Source organism: Centrocercus urophasianus, unplaced genomic scaffold (genome assembly GCF_019232065.1).
Source record: "Centrocercus urophasianus isolate 14NV4802_14NV808 unplaced genomic scaffold, USGS_Curo_1.0 seq_28, whole genome shotgun sequence".
NCBI lineage: Eukaryota > Metazoa > Chordata > Aves > Galliformes > Phasianidae > Centrocercus > Centrocercus urophasianus.
In genome coordinates, this window is record NW_024884844.1 from 5,701,184 (window position 1) to 5,726,008 (window position 24,825).

The following is a 24,825-nucleotide window of genomic DNA, read 5'->3' on the forward strand; positions in this document are numbered from 1 at the left end:
TTGGACAATAGATTCGACTGGAAAGTTAATCAAGAGTTCTGAACACAAGACATGTTCGTTTAAAGTGTCAGAATATAACTAACCACAGAGCTTTGAAGTTGCCACAGAAAAATCCTAGAGATAATCAAAAGTTTCCTACTACATCTGCATTCATTGTGTTGCCCAAACATGGATGGGTCTCCTGCTGCCAGGCTTTTAGAAGTTCCAGTCACCTTCACAAGGAACAAGCTACAGATGAGACTTAAAGGGAATATGCTCAGCGCAACACCCTGACCTCCGGACCTCACAGAAGCCTGCTTAAACTATTTCTACAGAAGCTGCAAAGGGGGAATTTGTGTATGTTGTACATTCCTGCAAGACTAGACCCAAACCCTTTTTTCAGACAAAGCCCGTACAATCTTAACCAGAATTTGTGCCCACAGCACAAGTGCTGGCTGCAGAACTTCTATCAAACTCCTCAAGAAAAGTCTCAGTCTGCAGTCAAACAATTCTTCATCCGCTCCTCATAGAAATGTTTTGCTATTAAAACAAAAGAGGTGGGGAACTATTCAACTCAGCCTGAGGACTCATGTATATAGACAGACCTTCTCCAATTCATGCTTCAGAGCAGCATCAACCAGAATTATACCACTCTTGACAGAAGTTTGCCCAACCAATCTGGAAAATCTCCCATGGACTCCAGGCTCTCGGGATGATTTACTCTCATATTTTCCTGCCTCGGGTTTTCCCTTCTGCCCAACCATCACCACCCTGTTTGAAGCACTTGCTGCTCCCTCTTGCCCATCTTCTATGTTATCTGCCTTTTTTCTTTTATCATGTCCTTTCACCCATTTGGAACAGTCCCCATCCTGCACTGGCACAGCCAACTGTTTCTGACAGGCTGTAGGACTTTGTTTGTCTCAACTGATGCCACTGCCCCAGTACGTGTGCAGTCACCTAGAAGCCAGATCCCATCAGCTGATCCAAGCAGCACATTTAACCTGCACGTTCAGTTTTCCATCATCCAAGTGCTTAAGGAAAACACCAAAGAACTCAAACCAAAACCTTGCAGAACCTCACCAGACACAATCTCCTTCTCTGTGAATAGACCATCTCTGATTGGGGTCTTCCAGATGGACTTGGGGTCTATACAGCTAAATGACAAGCTGATGCAGGCAGCCTGATTAATTGAATCACAGAACAGCCCAGGCTGGAAGGGACTTGAAAGATCACCAGGTACAACCTTTTTGTCTCCTTTTTCATATCAAAGGCCAAGTACATAACCAGACTGTTTTCTGTATAACCACTTAGGCCATGCCACAGCCGAAGGGAGATTCTGAGACCCTTCAGTCTCTCATCTGACCTGCAGAGGAAGAAAGGAAGCAGGAAACATCTGAACTGCAACCCCCGCCCACTAGTTTCTACACAGCTCTTAGTATTAAGGTTTCTGAGAGACAAAGAAAAAAAGACCTGTACTCAGGTCCAGCTTACACAATTAGGTGGGATACGGTCAAATAACTCCCTGTGTTATTAGCCATCATCCTCTGAGACAACCAGAACATGTTAACACAATCAGATACCTTAAAGTCAAGGAGATGTGCAGAACGAAATACCTTAGCATTTGCAATCAGCACAACGAATGGACAGTATTGGTGCAACCAATCTCCGCCAACCTTAAGGAGCCAAATGATTTCCCACACTCCTTTCATTTGCCTGCTGTTCCCTTTCCCATTTAATTCACGTAACTGTAAATCTTGGATGGCAGAGACTATCTGTATATATGCACACAGCCCGAAACAATGGCAGATGTTACTTGAACATGACAGCAACAGATTTGTTGAAAAAGTCACAGGATACACAAACTGCTCTGTCCTACTTCTATTTCCTTTTCTTGCAGCTTTGGTGGGACAGAGGAAGCCCAGCAATTCAAAATTTCCCCTTTATACAGGATCAGGAGCTTTCTACCTCTATTAAAGAAAAGTTCATCCAAATGTTACTTCTTATGCCAGCCCCATTTTTCAGTCAGTCACCCTCCTGTAAAACACAACGCAGGTCCCTTTTGATCAGTTTTAGCCATGCTGGGCAACGACCATCAATTTAAGTCAACTCCCTACACACAAGTCAGAGCTGAGCGCACCATGCTGTGAACATCTCCTGGCTGTCATCGTGCCCACCACTGTGGCAAGCCTGGCCACCCTTTGTCAGTCATATCAACAGTCCTAATTGTAGCTAATGGGGCAATTGGGCTGAAAATCATCCAAAACAAAACAGGAATCAGCAACTGAGACCAATTGGTTAAATCAACAGAGCACTCACTCGGGTGTTCATGGAGTCAATTATCCACATCCCATTTAAAGTGCACTTCAAAAGGCCGCACTTCGGAAGGAGGAGGGAAGGAAACGCCATAGGGTCTATATTTGGCTCTCTGATTTCCCAACAAGGCATAATCGGTTTTTAATTTTTGCAAGAGGATCTCTTCCCTTTAGCTAACTGCTGGGCATGTGAGATGCAAGCCGTACCCCTCCCTCCTCCTGTATCACTCACGACAAAATGTCTGCTCTCCGTTAATTTATGTGACCCCACAGCCTTTAAATCATGCTCTTTATGAGCCTGATTCCTGCTGGTCTGCAGTGGGCTGGATTGAAGGGGGATCAACAATCTTCCCTGTGTCATGTTACAAGGCAAAGACGCCGATTCCTTCCTTGTGCTGTCTCAGCCTTAGGGGAAAAGAACAATAAGAAGCAGTAACAATTTATTTACATCATTAGATACTCAATAAGAAGAAGGCAAATAATGGATTTCTCAAGTGGCTGAGCTGAAGTAAATAAGAGAAGGGGGAAAAATTGACTTAAACCAATATCTGAATTATTTCTGTGACGTTTGATAAATTAAAACACTAAAAAGCTTTAGGTTCAAGGCAAAGTATTTCGCTCAACCTCAAAAGATTTATTCTCATTTTGGGATTCTAATTGATTTATTTTCCCTTTTTTTTTTTCCTTTTTTTTTTTTTTTTAAAAAAAGAAGATTTTGAGTCTATTTCAAATGAAAAATGTCACTGTAGGGAAAAAGAAATTGGATTTTGAATCTAGATGAAACATTTTAACATTTCCATGGCACAGTGTTTCATTTCAATGTCTCTGTGAAATGTTTCATCATTTTCTGATCTTTTTCCTTGTGTGTTTGGAGAAAAATCTTCATAGATATAAATCGTTCCAGTAAACTCAACGCAAATCTAAGCACATTCTTTGAATTTAAAAGAGTATATTCCCTAAGTTACCCATTTCTGGCAAGCTTTATTTGTTGCAAAGACCTCACCTAACCTCCTTTTAGTTGCCCTTATTAAAATTAAATAGCAAACAACAAAACAACACCTAGAACATACTAGGCGGAAGAGGCTCCAGGATGAGCATCCTCACCCCCAAGCACTACAAAGCCAACTGGGGATTCCTGTGGAGACCCCAGGCAGAGGCAGTGGCCTCCTCCCTCCATCCCAGCTGTGCTTTGGGCTTACTTCTTGCTCTTTTTCTCTCCCCAGCAGTGGGGATGAAAGTATCTGAGCAGGCTTCCCTTGCTCAGGGCACAACTCAAAAGGCCAGAGAAGGAATGGGATGTGATGGTGGCAGTGCGGGGTCAGCTCATTACACAAATGCACACAGACAACCTGGAGCTCATTACAGATTATTCAAGTCCTGGCCAAATTCAATGAGCCTGTTCACAAGCTTAAGGTTAAGTAAACCCTGGCCTGGAGGCAGGCCTGACCACGGAGCGAAATAATGCAAAATGGAAAACTACCTTAAGAAACAGCTCCCTGAAGGCTGTCAAGTACCGCGCTCTGCTTGTGATTAGAGACTTTAATTATGAAGGTGGATACTGAAGGCTTGAAGTGCTGGGATCTTTTTCTTTTCCTAAATAAGTAGGTCCACACATTCCTGCCTGAAAAGCCACAGAGAGGCACTTACTGAGATGTGCTTGCAGAGGAACAGCTGGAAGCGTTTGTCTTGCAGCACACTGCCCAGTTCCGAACCCAGCATTTCCAAGATCCTGTGTGATATGCCATGTGGAGAGCCAAAAAGTAATTACAGAGCCTTGGCATAATTATCTCCTCTCTCTCACTTTCCCTCTTCTGTCACAAGCTCCAAGATCCAGCCATTCCCACTGGCCACCACTGAGATCCTTCCCAGTGCAGGGTCCCATGTGGGCACTGGAGGTTTCTGGGGACATCGGCATGGAGGAGGCAGACACAGTTCGTACACCCAGCCCCACAGATAAAACTTCATTCCTTCTTGACACAGTTGTATTATTCTCCCTCCTCGTCCCCTTAGCCAAGGACAAGGTACAAGAGCAGGATTTATGGGCTGGGGACAAGGCATGTCACTTTGGTAGCTCTTGAAAGTCGTGGTCAATCAGGTTGAGTGGCCTAAAGCAAATTCATTTCTATGCAGGTCTGTACACCCAAGTGCTGTACAGCAGAGGACTGAAATTATCTCCTGAAGCCCTTGCAACACTATCCTTCCCCCACCCGCAGATGAAATCTGTCTTTGGATAGTCTGGTGGCCACCAAACTCACCCAAACCCACTACCAACCACATGAACAGCAGCTTCCCACACCAAGGGAAGTTCAACTCACTGTGAGCTGGAATTCAAGGCTGTGCAACGCAGAAGCAGATTTCCACCAGCACAGCTGAGGAGATGGGGGTCTGGAGAGCCAGGAATGCAAAGCACTGACAGAGGCAGAGCCGTGCTGGCAGGTTCTGAGAACAAACATAACCTTTGCTGAACTCGCACAGATATAAAAATGCTTTCACATTTTTTCAGGACATCTTCTGCTTCACTGTTGGATGTGTGTACTTCAGCTGGAAGGCTGGGAAAGAACATAAATAAAGGGGAAGAGCTGCAGGGGGGAAATGGAGGTGAGGGGGCTGAGGAGAGATGGGTGGCCTCACTGGTACCTGGGGACTGACGCACCCATGGAATCAAATGCATTTCAGTTACCTTTTTCTTTGTCAATCCCACAGCTCCTGCCTGACCTGCTGGTCCAATGATGATCACATCCTTCTGTCCCAGAGCACACCAGAGCCCCATCTCAGCCCCAGCACCCCAAACCTGAGGGATTTGAGTAGGCAGCTCTTGGATGCATGCAGGTCAATGATTATACATGATAAAATCACAGCTATTATAGACTCAACACCACAATTTCATCACCAAATTCCAGCTTGACACATCTGTCACCAGATGAGTTTCCTTCGCCCTGCTGCTGTTGTGAAAATGGGTTCAATGCCAGGAAGCACAGAACAAAACCCGTGGGTTGAAGTGATTTCACAGCTCCAGTAAAAGAAAAAAAAACCAACAGGTCCAAAAATGGAGCTGGGTGCCACAGCTGGCATCTTCCCAGCCAGAGCAAGAGCACAAGAGCAGAGCAGAGCTCAGCTCCTCTCCTGGCTTCCTGGAGAGCCAGCTTTGTAAGTCAGGACAAGCTGCAGAAGTGTGTTTAAATGCATCACTATTGCAAGGAACAAGAAGTAGAAATATTTTATTCTACAGAAAGAAAAAAAAAACAACTTGGCAAAACACAGAGAGAAGAAGGATCAGAGCATTTTTAAAGGAAGGAGGAAAGGAGTTCCCTTGTCCGAGACCTTCTCTGCACCCATAATAATAAGAGCGGCAAACCCAAAATGAGAGATTATATAAAGCCTGTAATTGAAGGAGTGAAAGCCACAGTTAAAACAATCTAAAAAGAACAAGCCCTGAGAAATGCAACCCGAATCCCTTATCTTTTGATGGAAAAGAATGTGCTCCCTTAGATTAATGACGTGTTTACCCAAAAGGAAATCACCGCCCTTCTGAAGCAGCGAGTGTTTGTTCCTCCCAAGTCCCTGTTTTCTGATCCAGCGCTGATCTCCCAAACCTCCTGTTTAAAGCCAGCACACAATGCAGCTTCCTGCAGCGGCAGCCCTGAGCAATCCCAGCCTTAACCCTCTCCCAAAAACCACCCTCAGCTGCACCTGTTGGGGAAGATCAGAGGGTGTTTGGGTCCTGCCTCAGCACAGGGACAGCCATTTGCAGCGTGGCTGCCAGCAACGCTGCTGCAGAGCAATCAACCAGCCCAAATATTATTATTACTTCTTTTTTTTTGCAATATATCAGCAAAAATATTTCTGTTGTGAGTGGACAAATGAGCATGCAGCGTGACAGCATTTGCAAAGAGAAGTGTGAGGATTCAGCAGAGCATCCTGCTGCCTTGTCTGGGGTGCTCTGAAAAAGGCTGACTGCTGGATGCTGTAATACTCTGGTGTGCTGTGACAGGCACGGAGGTGCACAGATCAAGGCACTGGAAACTCACACCAAAGCAAAGAAGTGCATTGGGGCAACTTTGTAAAACACACACACACATGCAAATCTCCGCAATATAAGCAAACAAGCCAAAAACACACAAGGGGACTATCAGTTCCTTGTACGCATGGTAAATCCAAGTATTTCCTAGAACCACAGAATCGTTTGGGTTGGAAGGCACGTTTGAGATCATCCAGTTCCAACCCCTTGCTATCAGCAGCAGTACTTCTCTTTAGACCAAGTTGAGGGAAGCTCTATCACAGCCCCATCCAAACTGGCCTTGAATGCTTCCAGAGATGGGGCATCCACAACCACACTGAGCACCTGTTCCACCTCACCACCCTCACAGGATTTGGATCCTTTTTGTCTGCCCTATGACCCCAAAAGGGTCCAAGGGTGTGTGACCTGCAATAAATGCATCCCATCGGTGCCACCTCTCATCTCCTCGTGTCACAGGAACCTTGGCACATCCTGGCTACAAGAGCTATCAGGTCATGGGCACCTTCATCCCCCAGAGTTCAACAGGTCTGCAACAGTGGGAGCCGGCCAGCAGCTCAAAATAGCACAGAAGCCATAATAAACAAAGGGAGCTGCTTAAATCAGTCCCTGATGTTTGTGCTGATGAAGCAATGTTCTTCTTTGGGTCACCATCCCCTCCTGCAGCCAGGCAGGAGCCCTGTGGAGGGAACACTCTTTCCTGCCCCACTCCTGCTGCAGTGCCCCATGGACCAGCACCCACCTGCTTCACCTCCAACTGGCTCCTGGGGCATGGAGACATGGAAAACCAATGACATAAGCCTATGGGAGGAGCTGGTACTGTCATTCGGCATCTATGCTGGCTGCGCAGGTTGGTGATTTTGAACTGTTTTTTGCAGAAAGGCAAAAAAAGACCCAACAAAAGACATTTGTTGCAGGTAGAAAATCTGAAATCTTGGTTAGGAAGAAAAAAAAAAAAAAAGAAAAATATTTTAACGTGGGTATTTATGAAGTCCACTTATGTTTTATATTACTTAATGCTAAGCATCGGTCTTGCCATAATACATAAAATACTTCCATGACTATTTTACATCTTGATGTGGTATCCGCTACCTGGCTTGTTCAGCACTGTTCAAACCTGCCAGAGGAAATGGTTTTGCTCATTACAAGGAGTACAAGAAGTAAACCATCCCTTGCTTCACCTTTTTCTAGGAAAATGTTTTGCATAAATGGGATACTTTATTTTGAGTGGTATTTCTTGGAAGCCATACCCAGAGTCCCTGCTGTGGGTGGCTCTGCAGAACTTCTCAGATGAAAAATTCCAGCTTTAAGAAACCAGAATTTGGGCTGAGCCAAGGCACAATTGGAGGAAAACGAATGGCACCGGAGCTGCAGAGGCGATGACACACATCCTCTGGGCTAGCTGGAGTGACCCTGTTCCTAGCTCAGAGCTACACTGGCTGCTGCCAGGGCCAAAGCCCAACCCACGTCAATTGAATCCAGTGCCTGATTTAACGGTTGGCAGCTCTGCCCAAGGCAGAGGGGTTGGAATCAGACGGTGTTTGAGGTCCTTTCCAACCCAAGCCATTCTATGATTCTATGAATCCCCACTTTCCCAAAGTCAGCAGTTGGACACAGTGGAACAAAACCAACTACATCCTGTCATGATCTGCATGCTCTTGTGCTATACTCACGAGTAGAACATCCCATGCTCCCACGTTCAGATATATTATCTAGATGACAATGGTATTTAAAAGAGAACTATTCCATATATATATTTTTTACTATTATTATTCTGTACCCAAACTGATTGTTTGATTTTTTTCTTATTTTATTTTGGGGAGGTTTTCAGTATCCTTGATAGAATTCACACAGCTACAGCTCAAAGCCTAGCTTCAGAACTGTGAATCAAAACTGTTCGATTTTGGAGAGGCTGAGCAAGATACTGTCACCTTAAAGGATTTTTTGTTGTCGTTTGTAGCCATTCACTGAATTCAGTTTAAATGGAAGGATACATTTTCCCTATTAAACCCACATTGTTCAGTGAACACATTTTTCTTTGATAGAAAAGAAAACCAAGGAGAACCAGCAGGTCCCCGCGCATACAACTGGGCTAAAATCTCTCACCTAAGGTCAAAGAAGGCCACGAACTGTTAACAGAAGCCAGCAGGGAAGACGATGAGCAGTAGATAAGAACCCATATCCTGCACAAAGTTTCCTCTGCAGCCCTCTGGATAGGAATGCAAATTAGAAGTGAAGTGGATGCAGAAAGAATCCAATATCCAGAAATCATCTTTTTAAGTTAAACCCCTTAATAAGGAAAGCTGATTCAGGGCACAGCTGAACTGTGACAGGAATTAAATACTGCAGGGATGGAATACAAGGAGGCACAAAATCTCCATCATTTGAAAAGAATCATGTAGTGGCACACACACAAAAAAATCAATGCAATTAAATAAAGCTGTCTAGTTTAAACACAGGGACAGGGAGAGATGAAGGGATTATGGGATGCTACACACCCAGACCGTCTTGTGAGGTCCCTAGCATTAAACAATTAAACAAAAACAGAGAACCCAGAGATTTTATCAGAGAGAGCCCATGGGAAGGCAATGTCTAATAAGGGACAAATCCCAGGGCACCATGCTGCAGCTGAGTCGGCTCCCTGCCCAGTTCGGGGATCCACCAACAGGCAGCATGGGCAGCAAGAGCATCCACCAATGAAGCCACTGATGTGTTTTAGGGTTTAGTTGCAAGCTCGATGGAGATGAGCTTAGCAGTGCCTCGCAGGGAAACAGCAAAGGAAGTAAAGGTTAAACGAACCATGTACAAAATCGCCTCGATAAATCATGAGGGTTATCACCTATCCTGCAGCAGGGGGATACAGCAGCAGTGTTTATCATACCCGTACTATCACAGGCTGAACCAACAGCCTAATTCCTACTGCTGCTGCTATTAAATGAATTAAAAACTAACACCTATAAGACAAAAGCAAAACCTCTGCTGCTCCAGGGATGGACATGAGGCAGCCCTGTCTCCCAGCCTGCCCCTGAGTGCAGTGGCATGCTGTAGGGTATCAAGCAACATTAGGACCGTCCCCTACACTACACACTCTAAAGATGACATTTGCTCCTGTATGGACAAAACTCAAGGGGAGCACCACAGGTGTTCAGCGAGGTTCAATACAAAAAAAAAAAAAAAAAAAAAAAAGGATATCAGCAGGTTCTCAAGTCCCTGGGAGACCCAAAGCTTCAGCAGCAGTAATCAGGGAACAGCCTGGGATAGTTGTGACTGGAACACTGAATCCCCTTATAACCTGCTTTCCAGCCTGGCTGCTTGAGGTCCAGCCAGCAGGGACAGGTCAAGAGAACAGCAATCCAGGTGGCTGCAGATTCTGAAGAAAATCCATAAGAAAGGAAAAAACAGCATCCTGCTCTCATCCCTGAGCTTTCATCCCTTCCTCACCACCGCTGCGGGAGATGCTGCTGGCTGCTGGGGACATTGTGGAAACACACCATGCAGAAAACTGACAGGTCAAGCTACATATTTTATCATCTTTTTTTTTTTTTTTTTTTTAAACCAAATTGCCTTAAACACCTACTTCAGAGAGACTGATGTAGCTTTCCTGTCCATACCTAAACAAGCCCCCCTAACAATGTTATCACTTTTCAAAACACATCTGTGCTGCAGCTCCTAGCCCAGACAATTGGCAGGTAACCAGTTAATAAATTTCTTCTCCAGACTGTTGAATAGGCTGGCCTCCACTCAAAGGTGATGTCACTCCAATTCAATGTGCTATAATTGGAAAAACCTGGGGAAAGCAATCGCGTGTTTTTTAATAAATAAAGATCGCATTAGCAGCCTCCTGCTTTTATTCGCCACTAGCTCTACCTTGTTCAGTAGCAAAGTGGGATTTTCTGCTGCCACTCACTCCATGATTCCTACTTGGAATATGATGCCAGTTTCCAGATGTGTTTCAAGCCAGGAAGTCAGCAATCAGCCTGGATAAAGCCTCTGGGATTAGCTGCAGATCATCTTCTGACACACACATCCTTCCTGCACCCTCTCTTAGAAAACGGGCACACCCCTCGTGCCCAAAAATACAATAGAGAACAGCCCAGGCCAAGCAAAATCCTCTGATTAGGAAGCTTTGATCATTTCCATGTTAAATATACGTGAATACATTTAATTGATTCAATCCATCAAAGTCTCCAAAGCATTTTAGGGATCTTTACAGCACCAATGTGTTTACAAACACATCATTTTAATAGTTGCAGGTTCCCTTTCTGCTAGAGCAGCCCAATGCAAATGTCCCCTTTGGTCCCCTCCCCTGGCAGGAGAGAGAGCATCAGCTCTCCCAGGCAGCCATGAGACACCCAATGAGGAGAAATCCTTCACAAGGCTCATCCTTAGAGGAAGAAGTGAGGATAAACGTTTTTCTGAGCTCCGTGAGAATACTGTCAAAAGGCTACAACAGAAGCGGGAGACACGAAGGATGTGGTTTGTGTGAAGAATAATCCCAACCAGCAGCTCTCTGGCAGCAGCACGCCCAGGGGCTGCAGGGGGTTGGATGCAAGCAGGGGTTATGGTCCGGGCCCCAGAGGGCTCCAAAGACTCCCAGCAGCCCCAGCATGATGGGGGACTGCCTGGGCTCCACCAGGAGAGAGGCTCGGCTCCTGGACAAGCTGCAGGAGGGGAGCCCCAGCCCAAGCAAACCTCAGGCCTTGCTCACTCAAGCAGACCCCCACCCTCCTATTATCTAACACCCTGCCAACAGAATCCATATTTTTAATTCTTTCCCTCTTCTAAGAACATTAAAGAGGCTGTTGTTGGGGGCACTTTTGCTTGTACTGTGACTCCTTTCATCTCACCACCAAAACAAAGCACAGCCCAATTAACACCAGATCTCCCCCCAAATAACCCCACCCCTCCCCATTTGCTCCCACAGAGCCGCTGGGCTGTAGCAGGGTACCTGTGAGCAACTGCCAAAACAGGAAAGCAGGCGCCTAATTGAAAGGAGTATTTGGGAGTCACCCTACACAAAAATTAGCAGAGATATGCTAGGAAAATAAAAGTGTGGGCACTAACAGCGGTCTTATCTTCTTTTTCCATGACTCTAATGCTCAGTACGTGAAGAGGCCAAAAAGTTTCACACGATGTTCTGAGGAGTTGGTTGTGGACAGACAGCATCCTCTCTTTTATGTTCACTGCTCCCCCTCAGAGTAACACAGACTGGTTTTGAAGCAAGGATCTACAGCATTTATGCAAGCCAAGAAACCCAAGCACCCTAGTTCTGCCTGCAACACGTTATTCAGCAGCATAGTGGACACAAGGTCCCATCTGTCTGCTCTCAATTCACCTGCATTAGGTTTAGCAAGAAGAGAAAGCCATGAGGAGACATGGTGGGGAGAAAGGGGAGGGGGGGGGGCGGGCTACATGAGGGTGACTGTTTCTGGAGGTGACACTGAGCTTGGGTTGGTTCAGAGCCCAGCAGAAAGATGGCATGGGAGCCCCTCTCCTTACCACCTACCCCTTTCCTTACCATCTACCCCTCACAGTAACCTGGGACCATGTCCATCTCTGGGGAAGCACTGGCTGGATCCAATGGGGAAATTTAGAGTTCCATGGCCCCCAAAGGAAGCTCTGGATCTTGGGACCATGCCAATGTCTGGGGCTAAGCAGGAGGGAGGGATGCTGCAGCCTGGTGGCACCTGGGCAAGGCAAGTCTGATTCTGAGTGCCAGTGATTCTCACCTTTTGTTTGCTTGTTCGTTTTCCCCTGCACCTAAATACACAAACGCTTTTCCTGCCTTTGCTCTTTACAGCTTCTCCATGCAGTGCCTCTCAGGATTCCTGGCTCTACTCCGAGGTTGAACCCCGCAGCCTCCACAGAGACAGCCACATCTGGAGAAGGGACCACAGCCCTGAGTGCTCCCCACAGCAAGCCGTGGAGAGGGAAAGGAGAAAGCAGCGGGAAGTCCTGCTGAGAACCCCTTTTGTCTAAATAGGGCCTGTCCTCCGACTAAAAATAAAGCCTAACCACAGGAAGGGAGTGAGAGCTTGGCCCACATCCCGTGTTGTGCACGCCTGGGTGTGAGGTTGAGGAACAGGGGGGGACGAGCGAAGGGCCCCCACCCAGCGCAACCACACATGGGCTCGGGCGCCAGGCCCTTGGGATGGACAGGCACACTCATGGAGGTTAAACCCAAGCAGACAGTGCTTGGCGGCAGCACAGACCTCCAGCATCTTTCCCGACCTGCTCACACCCCTCCCAGCATGGGTGGGAAGGCGCTCTGCTAACGGGTGCACAGGAGAGGCCCAGGCCCACAGAGGCCATGCTCACTGTTGGTGCTGACACACCACTCAGAGGCCTGCTGGGGAAATGCAGCACCCAGCCCAAGCTCAGACCGTCCTCTTAAACAGAAGCTGAATTAAAAAAAAAAAAAACAAACACAGAAGCTAACAAAAAACCTTCATTCTCTTTCCTTATAGGTCTCTGGGTCTATACAAAGGTCACCCCTGAGCACTAAGGGAATGCAAACCCGCATGGTTTCCTTTAGAAAAGGACTTCTGCGCACAGCAGCTGCTTGGAGCAGGCTAGCTGCTTTCCCTTCAAGACATGCCAACTATTTCACACTGAACACATGCTAAATATGAAATGCAGATGCCTTTCCACAAGCTGCTTTAGCGGGTTTCTTGAACTTTCCCCCCTTACGATGCTTTTTGATGCAGCAGAACTCAAGAAAAAGGTGACACCTTCTGTTTACTCAGCTAATTACACTTAGTGACTGCTGCAGGGCTGGCTGCAGTGCTCATGAGCTCCTTACAGTCTGCGGTGGGCTCCCAACCAGCATCTCTAGGGATGAAGACACAGAGAGGGGAAGGGTGCTCAGGGAACTCCATCCCTCTGCCTTGCCCATCCCCAGCTGCCCCCACTACCTGCCTCATGCTGGGCACCCCACAGCAGGCTGCTGTCAGGCTGGGTAAAGGCAACAGAGGATACTCTTCAAAACCCCAGCAACTTCCTTCTCCATACCACTAGCCTCTGCCCTGGGCAAGGAATTCAGCAGTGCTTTCTCAGCTGGGCAGCCCAGAGCTAGTGTCAGCTGCACATCACACTGCCAAGGCTTAAAGGATGCCCCAGGCTTCCAGAGAAAAAATTCCTCCATACAAAGTTGTAATGGTCATGGGCAATCTGCTCTAAGAGGCCCTGCTGCCACATCTGTTAGCCCTGAGCACTACCTCTGCCTGGATGCGTACCTTCACAAAGTTGCCTATACAGAAAACCCCAGAAGAACCAACACCCACTTCCCCAGTGCTCAGGACCGTCAGCTTTACCCGGATCGAGGTGTGAAAAGGACCCGATGACAAAGTCCAGCGTCGAGACAGCCAGCAGGAAGAGCAGCAGGAGCTGGAGGCGGATGATCCACTTCACCCCTGCCAGGTTGATCCCGAGCAGCCCCAGCAGCACCGCCAGGGAAATGCCTCGCACTGCCCAGATGTTGCTGAGGTTCAGTACATCCGCGATGGACTCTGCAAAGCCAGTGATGTACATGGCACCTGCAACACACTGAAGGACAGAGGTCTGTGAGCATCCTGTGAGTGCAGTGCCTGCAGCACGGCTCAGCCTGCTGTTGGCACACTGTAGTGTTTAAGGTGACTCTGGCCTACAGGCACTGAACCCTATTGCCACAACAGAGGACACTGTCAAGGCAGTGTGGGTAAGATACTGTATGTACTGCCTGAGTCAACACAGTAGCAACCAGCAACTTTCCCCTCGCTTTAAAATGTACCTCCAATTAACATTCCAAGAGAAACCTCTCTGGCTTATCCGAGGAAGAAGCGGCTGAGTCAATCTTTTTAGCTTCTTCTATTTCTCTGAAAGAAAGGCTCCTAGTTAAGCACCTGCCTGAACAGCAGCCACATGCTTCTCCTCTCCCTGCTTCCTAGGGTGTACTTTTAACTCTGTATTTAGCTTGGATGTAAAGCCTGATGCTTCACTGGCTCCCTGTCTCCTGGAAGGGAGCCTGAACATTTGAGGAGTGCATATTATGCAGTCCGTGCTCCCCAAGCACTTGGGAAACTTGTTTATTTCCCTTACTCTTCCTGGGTGGCCAGCAGTCCATATGATGGGACATCCGCAGCACAAGAAAACAGCTGCAGGTTCAGCCCTCAGATCACCCTGTGGGGCAGCAACCCCAATTCTAGAGGTTTCCAGGACGGGCATTTCAGCAACACTCCCTTTCAGCACACAGCATAGCTGGCAAACCAAGCCAGGGTATACAGCTGCACATCAGCACCAGTAAGAGTTGTTAGGAGGACACTCAGAAAGGAGCAGAGCAGGAAAGAGCTTCAACATCTCAAACATCCTTGAAGCCTACCCTTCAATAAAATACGGTATCTCCAGATCAGGGGTCAAGTGTCTGTGAAGTCCCCAGTCCACCTTGCACAGTAACAAGATACCACCCCACTGGCCCTGCAACAAGGGGTTCTTTCTTGGGGCTTGAACTACCTACCTTGAAATCAGAACAGAATGTCTAGGCTGAATGCTTGCAGAAATCAGTTCCTTAAGAGCCTTCGCAAGACACACACTTTGCTGGGTGAAGAACATAACTGATTTGTAACACCCAGACAAGTGCTACCTTTACATTCGCTTTCAGCAGAAAGCTATTTTAGGGCTACAAATCCTTTCTTTATTTGAACAGCTCTTACTGTGGGCCTCTTCAGAAAATGAGACTGCTTAGAAGAGCATCAAACCCCAACCCTGCAGCCCAAGCTGCCATGACCAAGCACATGCTGATCTCTGGAGGAGCTGCTATAGGCATGCTGGACCTGATTAGGGGAGATTCATGGTTAACATTAGGAAAAATTTCTTCTCAGAAACAGTGGAGATGCACTGGAATGGGCTGCCCAGGGTGGGGGCGGAGTCACCGTCCCTGGAGGTGTTCAAGAGATGAGTGTGGAGATGTGGCAGAGGGACATGGTTAGCGGGCATGGTGGGGGATGGTTTGAGGTTGAACTTGATGATCTTAGTGGTCTTTTCCAATCTCAACAATCCTGTGATCAAGCATTTCCTCCGGCGCATCACAAGAGGACCTCACGCTGGGTTCCAGCCCATGTCTGCAGCATGCCCCAGGATGCTGAGCAACCTCTCATTACTGAAGGCAGCAGGACCACGTACCCAGTTCCTGCGCCACTTCTGACCAGTTACAGCTCTCTGTGTGCAGCTTGCAGCAGAGATGCAGCTCACAGCTATTGCAGAAAAAGGCAGATAAAGTCCGCTGAGCACAGCCAGAGAGAAGGGAAACACATCAGCTTTCGGGAGCACGCAAAGCATTTCTCCTCAAACTGCCAATTCCCACCCCGCAGCCCCCATGCGAGCTGGACGCCTCACTACAGGATGGGGCTGCCAGAGGCCAGGTTTTACGACACCTGGGAGAGGCTGCAACCTGATTGCTTTCCCAGACAGGGTCCACTCAGAGAGCAGGAGTGGAAAATATTACAGGAAGGATTCTCATGTGTGGCCCATTTCCATATCTTGGCTTATAAGTGCGTTCAATTTGTATTTTATGGACACTTGCTTTTAATCTGAAGTGAAAGGAGAAGAGGGGATTCTTTTTGGTTTGTGTTTTTTAAGGGTTTTCAGAGATTGCTGCAAGTCAGTCATTTTAAAGCAAACTTCAATAAAAATTCTTGCCTGCTCACCACACTTCAGACTGTTCATAACATCTTTACAGGGGGAGGGGGTTAAGTTATCACATATTTAACAGATTTTTTTCCACTCTTTATGTTTACTACATATGCATTTCAGTGCTCTGCCACCATGGCTCCTCAGGGCCATTCAAAAAACACAGAAGTTGTGACTCTCAAAACACCACCTTCCCTCTGCCCAGCTCCCATCACACACCAGCTCCACTTCTGTCCCATTTGGAGAAACAATTAAAGCTAGCCCGGCCACATGTACCCCCACATCCCCAAGGGCATAGTGAGCACATAAAAGCCAACATGGCAGCCCAGAGGGCTCTTTGCTTTAGGTGGCCACCCTGGCCACTGCCTTTCCATTGGATTGATGTCTCCTTAAGGGCAAGGCCTGTCTTGGCACCAAGGGTACTTTGGGAATGAAATGGACATTCTGCACAAAAACCAACTCCTCTGCCATTTTAACTATGCCAAGTGCCATTTGGCCTGCTCTTACGTATGCATTTAGAAAGACTGATAAGTTTTCTAGTTTTTCTTTTTAATTATCTTCTCACGTTTCTAATTACCTGGCCAAAAATATAAAGGAGCCCAATGGTCCCCCCGACTTGACCTCCAAGGACAGTAGAGATCATGGAGTAGACGCCTCCACTTCCAATGCTGCACTTCTCACAGACTCCAATTCCAGATAGGATTGTCACCAGAGCAACCAGGACCACAAAGGACACCAGAAACATGCCCATCACAACACCAGTGTTTCCCTGCAATGAGAAAACAATAACAAAAAACAACTCACACAAGAAAAATCAGTTGAGACAGAGAAAGGACCCAGCCACTTCTAGTTACTTGTGATCAATGGCTATGAAGTCATTACGGATGAAAAGGAAGGGCAAAACCTCAACACAGACCCTAATTATGTAATTAATGTAACTGATTGCTAAATTCACAGATCTTATTGATGCCCTTTTGAAGGAGAGCTGCCTCGTCCTGCGGCTGGACAGACCCTTCCATGATAAGGCTCTGCTCCATCACTGGGCTCCTGCATGAATCATTGATTCCGGCTTCTGGCTGAGAAAGGATGATGCCAAACAATGACTCAATGACCACGGGGAGGGGGTTGCTGCCATTGCAATGCTTCATTATGTTTGAGAATGAAATATTAGCCAAAAACAAACAAACAGAACACTTTCAGAACAAAAAGCAGTTTCAAAACCAAATGTTTGGGATTTGTGGCAACTGATCTATTAAAATCATCACACTGGAATTTTAATTTATCACAACGTTACCTTTAAAAGCTGCAATCCTCCCAAGCGATAACAAAGAACAAAACCCCCAGGGAAACACTGCCTGGAAAATAAATAATGCGCTCATAGGCCACCACACGCGGGGCTTTATCTGCCCGATGTATGCAAAGTAGCAGGTGGCTCTCACACTCAATTTCCTCACACGCATTTTGTGCGAAGGATTTCACCCTGCTGATAAAAACTTCCTTCCTGCTCCAGGCAGAGGAAGCGCCAGGGAGGAGCGGCTGCAGCCAAAGGTGTAGGGTGAGCAGCAAAGCCTGCCTGCAGTGCAGGGTACGCTGCTTGGGGCGCTCCATTTGTGGTTGCATTTCCTATGTGCAGTGAAAGCATGCCTTCCACAGAGCCAAGGAGAAGGCACTTCGTTCCTCCATGCAAATTCAAGTGCCTCTTCTGCACTCAGGACCTTCCAAACCTCTCTCTCACAGCTCTAATTTATTTTCCAAAAGTTTTGCTCCGTGCTCCAGCCCACCTTCCCCTGCTGACAAATTGCTTAGTCCAGCACACTGCCAGCCCAACTGCATCATCAGAAGCCTCTCCCAGTGCCCAGTTCACATCTGGCCTCACTTCCTCTGCCTCGACTCGTGTTTCAGGCCCTGTCCCATCGCTCCTCTCTATCCTTGCTCCCTCTCCTCCCACTCCAATAGTTTCTGAGGTCATGCTAGCCTTGATATGGGTTTGTTTATTACCAGCACTGCTTCTCATCCTTGGGATTGGTTGAAATCCCAGATCTCTTTTTTTTTTTTTCCCCTTCTTTTTGCAAAACAACAGAAACATATCCAGGATGTTACTATCATCATAAAATCCTATTTTGGTTCAGCATCCCGCGGCCTTTGACAGGGCTTTATCTGGTCAGTGGGGAACAGAGCCAAGATTTGTTACAAATGCAGCTGCTTGCAGGGCCAGCCCAAAGCCCAATACAACCCGACACTCCTTTAAAAGGACAATTGTTCCTTTTCCTCCATAGCTTATCCTAAGTTTAAAAGGGTTAATAAATACGACACGCTTCAGTTAAAAAGAAAAAAAAAAAATCACACACATGCAAACATACACATGGCCTTGGGCTTTTCCAGATCCTGGAGGAGGCACCGGGCAAGCGCAGCAGCTGGTTAATGGGCAACGTGGGGCTTTAGGCAGAATAAAGGTTTAACATCAGGGCCAGAAGAGACCTAACTCCTTCCAACAGAACACCAGTGGGAGGAAGGCAGAACTGGGAGGCAAAAGCCCTGATTACTTATGCATGCATGCTGGAAGGATGGAGAGTAAGCGCAGTGGTGCAGCAGTTACTGAATACATGTGGAAGACTGAGGTCGCCTGCAGTTGCAGGCGTTACCAACTCCAGCTCTGAAAATCTACAGCAAAAGCCTGACAAATGGATCCATGTATGTGTGTCCTCTGCTACGCGTGCTCTGCCAGCCTTGACTTCTCCTCCCTTCCTTTTCACGCCGTCTTCCAGCTGTTCCAGTTTTTATTTACTTACTTCATTTTTATTTGCGCTCGTTCCGGCAGTAATTCGCTTTCAGGGGAGACATGGAGGAAATCAGATCAAGAAAAGTGAAGCTAAGATAATCATCCCGGTTTCTTCAGCTTGCAGTTCCCACCAAAAAGCACGAGCCATGTTTCAGCTGGAAGAGGTGAAGCAAAGAGCACAGCACCCATGCACTGACCCACCAAGGATCAGTGGAATGCAGGGTTGGGGTTTGCACCCTATTGTCAGCGAGGGAACAGCCCCACTGCATCTCAGCTGCCCTATGGATTCACCTGATTCTGTAGCTCTGCGGGTCTCAATATTCCCTTTTGATGCCTTCAGTGATGAAGTGCTCAATATAAAGTGCAAGCTTCCTTTTGGAAAATGTTCACTGTGCCTGTGACACAAACTTGCACTTGTGATGCAGACTGAGCCTGAAGCTCAAATTCCGCTACTCCCTGGAGATGCTTTCCTTTTACTGAGGGGAAATTTTAAGGGACAGCACAACAAATTGCAGCAGGAACAGTTCCACACTGCAGTGCAAGAGAGAAGAGGCAGGCCCCAACCCTGCACAAGTCGTTGGGTTCATACAAAGGAGCCCCTTGGGCAGCGAGGACACTTCCACCTGGCTGTGGACTGCCCACCTGAGACACACTAGGGACCCCAAGTAATGCAGTTATGTTTGGAAGAGATCTGCTCTGGTGGTACTGGGAAGATGTTAAATTAGCTCTACCTGCAGTAAAGTGCTTTGCCTGAAAAGCAATTCTTCTGCCTCAACAGCGCAACATCAGGATGTCCCAAGCTACTGTCTAGGTTGGTGGTTGTGGTGCTGCTTTCTTTTTCTGAAAGCTAAAACAGGAACACTTAAAAATACCACCTTCCATTTTTGTGGAACCTTCTAAAAAGCTAGGAAATACCAGAGGACTTCACAAATTCATTGCCTATGAGCATCACAAAACCAAGAACACTCAGGTTCTGATGGAGAAGAGAGGTGAGGAGAAAATGACTTATTCCCATTCTTATGTTCAACCGAATCAGCCCTCACTCACCACAAGCCATCCTGTCCTCAGGAAAAGAACCACTCCAAAAATGTTGATCATGCAGGAGGTGAAGACGCCATCCCATGTCCCAAAAAGCACCGGCTCCCACACGAACAGCTGGATCTTCCACCAGGGCCTGCTCTGTGTTTGAGATTCCTGCAGGAAAGCAAAGCCTTTAGTTTCATCCCTTACACTCTACAGGCAGGCTGCAGAAGTGGTGTGAAGGTCAGTGACCATTATAGCCACGTGGCTTGCCATCAACAAGTGTGAAGATGTGACTTAGCTCCAACTTTGGAAGCGGTGTGTTCTGGGAGGCCAGGCTGGATGGGGCTTTGGGCAATCTGACTTAGTAGGTGGCAACTAGCCCATGGCATGGGATTGGAACTGGATGAGCTTTGAAAACCCCATCAAAAAGAACAGGGTCAATGCAGCATCTCTTGGAGCAGAAGACAAACTAGGTTGGATAGACTGGGGCTAGAAGAATAGGTTCAAATAGCTCTGTCATCACACAAAGCCAATAGATTAGGGATGAGAACACTGAGTTTCTAGAGGAGATAAAGGACATGTGCAAATTTCAGAGCTGCTGAAGCCAACAGCTGAAACCTCAGGGGACGTGCAGCTGGGCTGCAAGGGGAGCTGGCTCCCACGTACCTGCTGGGCCTCCTCGTGGAACAGCTCCTGCACATGGCCCTCCCCTCTGGCATCATGTGGCATGTTCATCACGCCCTTTACACTCCCTCTGCCTTCGGCTGGTGGGTCTGAGCCCAGCACGTCAGCTCTTCTCCTCTGTCAAGCTCCTGCAGCGCCCAATTCCCTGCTGTAGGTTCATGGTCTTACTGCACTTCCTGTGGAAGGAGGACAGACAGAAGGCACTGCTGCTGTTTCTCAGTCTGCAGAAGCGTGAGGCTGTTAACCAACCAGAGCCAACGGCTGATGCTGAACCACAGAGTGCAACACCACCACAATACTCTCTCAACTCTAGCACTTAACAGCCTTTGGTGGGCTTTGCTCAGTCCTTTCCTGCTCCTGGCAACCCCAGCATCCTGCAGCACTAGCTTCACAGCTTCCTTATGTGCTGTCTGGGAGAAGTATTTCCTTTCACTTGGCTTTAAATCTGGCGCCTGCTCATTCTATTCCATTCTTCCGTGCTGTTATGACATGACAGAGCACTTCCCAGCATCACTAACAGTTGCACAGCACTTATCACCTTCCCATCCACTGCACTGTTCTGCAGACTAGACCCCCTCCTCTATATTCTCCGCCTGACAGAGGGCCCTGCTACCCCTCTCTCTTCCAGTGCAGTGCAAGGATGGTAAAGGAAAGATTATGGTGAGTCAGCCTCTTCTTCCTGGTAAAAGCCATAGGACAAGAGATAATGACCTTAAGTTGAGCTAGGGAGGTTCGGGTTGCATGTTAGGAACTATTTCTTCTCAGAAAGAATGGAACAGCAGTGGCACAGGCTGCCCAGGGACGTGATGGAGTCACTGTCAGTGGAGGTGTTCCAGAACCATGGAGATGTGGCATTCAGGGATGTGGTCAGTAGGCATGGGTTGATGGCTGGTGTCAATGACCTTAGAGGTCATTTCCAACCTTAATGATTCTATGACCCTACCAAAAGGGAAAAATTGGCACAAGCACTTCTCTGGAGGTTTCATTCCTGGAGTTGACCCAGTAGGAACCACTGCCCTCCTAGATATCTATGGCCACACAGCTGAGGGTTTCCTTCCTTTTTCTCAGTTAGAGGACTCCAAATCCATATGCAGACAACGTTCTCCTAACGTCACCCCCTCTTCCATTATTTAATTCTACAGCTACTTACACACCTGGATGGATGCATTACACACTGGATGGACACATCCCTTTAGCCTGTAGAGCAACTGAGGCAAGCACCACACGCAGGCAGGGCATAAGCTACAACAGTGAGAGGCAAGCAGACAGCCATGGCAATCAGAATGACAGAACGCTTTCTAATTCAGGAGTTAATTGATAGCTGAATCCTGAAGCTTCTACTAAAGACACCAAGCAGTCTGTGAAAAAAAAACCCATCTGACTGCAGGGCCCTGAGTGAGACAGGAACGCAAAGGAAATAAGGCAGCAGAACACTGCTGCGCATGGGAGCTTCCAACCTGCTCAAGGTTGTTCACCTGTTATTCACTCACCCCAACAGCCATAAACACTGTGTGAGCACAGCTCCACACACTGCAAGCACTGGGACCCCCACAGGGCCCTGCCCTGCAGTATCCCACACGTGGTGGGATCAATTGCTCAGCATTGCTGGGGAAGCAGCCCCGGTCCATCTCGCTGCTGCAGCTTCCTTTTCCTATTTCCTTCCTCTCATTTTTGTTCTTATTTTTGGTTTGTTTGTTTTTCTTTATTTTCCCTCACTTTTGCCTCTTTTTTTGCTTTCTTTTCTCCCTTTCTTCCCTATCCCCACCCGTAGCACAGTCCCAGCCCCCAGCACCTCCCACCCTCACCCCCCTGTTTCCCCCCGGTCCCACCGCTCACCTGCCGCCCGCAGCCGTTCCCCGGCACCGCCTCCTCCCGCCGGGGGGGGGGGGGGGGCCGCCACGTGTGCCGGTGCGCACCCTCTGCCCGCCCTCCTTTACGTCGGGAGTCGGCCCGAATGGAGGCAGCAGCTAGCAGCGTGCAGGTAGGTAGGATGTCCGTGCCGAGGTGCCGGAGGGACGGCCGCCAGCACGGGGCAGTGGTGCTGCAGTTCCGCAAGGGAGCGGCCGCCTCCCGCTTCCACGGCCCTGCATAGAGAATCGACTGATCGATGGGGCTGATCGTCGAGTCCAACTCCTGGCTCCACGCAGGGCCACCCGAAAGTCAGACCGTCTGACCGAGAGCTCCGTTTGCTTCCAAAAGAAAGCAAATTCAGGCTATTTCAAGACGGCTCGGTAATAAGGCAAGGCAATGATTTTCCAGCTCACAGAGATAAAGCACAACCCTAGCTTTAACCCTTCACTTTGCAGAAACAGCAACGGCTGGGACCAAGAGGAAAGAGGTGCCTGGACAGGTAGATGGAGTCGAATGGGGAAGGCAAAGAGATTCCTGGAATATTTCTGGAACTCCTTCCAGGAGGACACGTTTATAGGTACCTGTGAGCAGGCTGGGCCAGATCCTCCCATGGCATGGGCCTGTGCTCCCAGTGCAAAAATGCAGACTGACATACGCTCCTCTGAGTGTTAGCAAGTCACTGTCACGTGCAAAGCGCTTTGTTTTCATTAAAGAAACATGAGTATACAGAAGTAACCTGAATGCCAGAGCAGCAGCTCGAAGTCAACTAAGCACACTGTGTGGCAGTACGTGGGTCATTCAGCAGGAAGGGATGTGCATTTAGGTGCATAGGGCTGGGGGATGACGGGAGTTGCAGGAATGCTGGATGATGCTTATTTCTGCCACCACCAACCCCACTCACAGAACCCTGCTGCCCTTCGCAGCATAGCAGCTGCTGGGCACACGCAGCTCGCACCTCATGGAGCAGTGTTGGGAATCAGCTGCACGATATGAGTTGCATCACCTAGTGGTCTACAGACACATCTTATGCCAACAGTAAAGCAGGGTGTTCAACCAAGAGTCCTCCTGAAGCAGAGTTCTGTCCACAGAGAGCCGACATTTTCCTGAGTTCATTTATGTGCTAAACTGCAAAAAAAAAAAAAACAAACCTGCTTCTAAAGTGCATTTTCCCTAATGCTGCATAGTGCTCCTCCATATCCAATGTCAGAGGGCTCATGGGCAAGGAACTGCAGTGCTCTCCTCCTGTGTTCAACCAGGTGACCCAATCCCTCTGCTCAACACTGTTTTACGCCAACAAATACAGCCTTGGAGAAATGAAAATCCACAAACCAGCCTCCTTCTGAGCCCTGGAAGTTCTGGAGGAAGGCAGAACTCACTGGCACACAGCTTACCTTGCCCTTCTTTTTCCTTCTTTTGGAACCACAACTTTCTTAGACTGATCTGATCTATAATTAGACAGCTTTGTGACAAAGAAGCATTGGGAACTGGCAAAGCAAATGGAGCAAATCTCAGGTCTTGAGAAACAAACCAGTCGGCATCTTCCTGCTGCCGGGAGCACCCTCTGCGTTGTTGATACGCCTCACTCTGTGATCACCATTACCTTGAAGTATCCCCAGCACTTCTGGCTGTTAATTCACCATCTCCCATGATTTCCTATGCCCATGTGGAACAGCTGCAAGTCAGGCAGCAGCCTCTACTTATGGGGTGGGAGCAGGCACAGGGCAAGGGGAGCTGCCCACTGACTGCAAGCAGAAAACCAGCAGCTTCTGGTACAGCCAGCAAACACCCAGAAGGACAAATATAGGAGTAGTACTTTTTTTGCACGTCATGGACTGCAGGAGATCCCTGCCGCCACCCCACTTTGAGATGGCACCTCACCGAACCCTCAGATGCACTTTCTGCCAGCATGTATGTGCCAGCCCGCCTTTGGCACTCAGAATACAGATGCTGCACTGGGGCTGCGTCCTGAAGCTCTACCTGGCAAGGTAGAAGGGCAGTGTGGGGCAGCTTACCTGCAGGACTGCTGCTCCTGGGAGGGCTCCAGCTCCAGTTCCAGCTCCCTTCTTGCAGCTCCACGTCTTGACAGCTAAAGCAGACAAAAGAGCAGATGGCATTCTACAGGCAACTGTTTTCTGCTGATCTGGCAAGCACAATGCACAGGACAGCTGACCACTCAGATGCTCTTCCTTCCCATCTCCCTAAATCCAAAGCCCCACCTCCAGATCTCTCTCTGTCATGAACCACCCTGGAGCTACATAACAGTTCACCCCGTGCAGCACAAGGAAAACATTCCAATAGACAGATATTTTTTCAACCTTCTAAATAAACAACCAGCACTTTGAGCAGAAGACTCTTTCTTCCTCCTAGCAGAAAGTACAGCTACGTGGATTCTTTTTTCTCACTGAACACAAAATGTAAGGTCTGGCAATTATTTCCAACATAAAAACATCGAAAAATGTCCTGTTTTTCAGTACTGCTTTAGTATCTTGACATTGTAAAAGTCAACAGGCAGAAACTAT

General features: G+C 48.0%; 1 protein-coding gene across 5 annotated transcripts in view; it reads right to left on the reverse strand.

The window, feature by feature from the left end:
* The window catches only part of SLC12A8 (solute carrier family 12 member 8), a 44,643-nt gene extending 22,206 nt beyond the window's left edge, over positions 1-22,437 (reverse strand). Inside the window, exons 1-6 of one of the 5 annotated variants that reach the window (XM_042827354.1) lie at positions 22,292-22,437; positions 20,438-20,631; positions 19,796-19,942; positions 18,759-18,794; positions 16,547-16,738; positions 13,620-13,851 (exon numbers count right to left, since the gene is read on the reverse strand). In XM_042827354.1, coding sequence (XP_042683288.1) covers positions 13,620-13,851; positions 16,547-16,738; positions 18,759-18,794; positions 19,796-19,942; positions 20,438-20,506 — 676 coding nt within the window. In that variant the 5' untranslated portion in view covers positions 20,507-20,631; positions 22,292-22,437. The other 4 variants (XM_042827351.1, XM_042827352.1, XM_042827355.1 and 1 more) reach the window with 4 other exon arrangements.
* Positions 22,438-24,825: the final 2,388 nt, after the last annotated feature.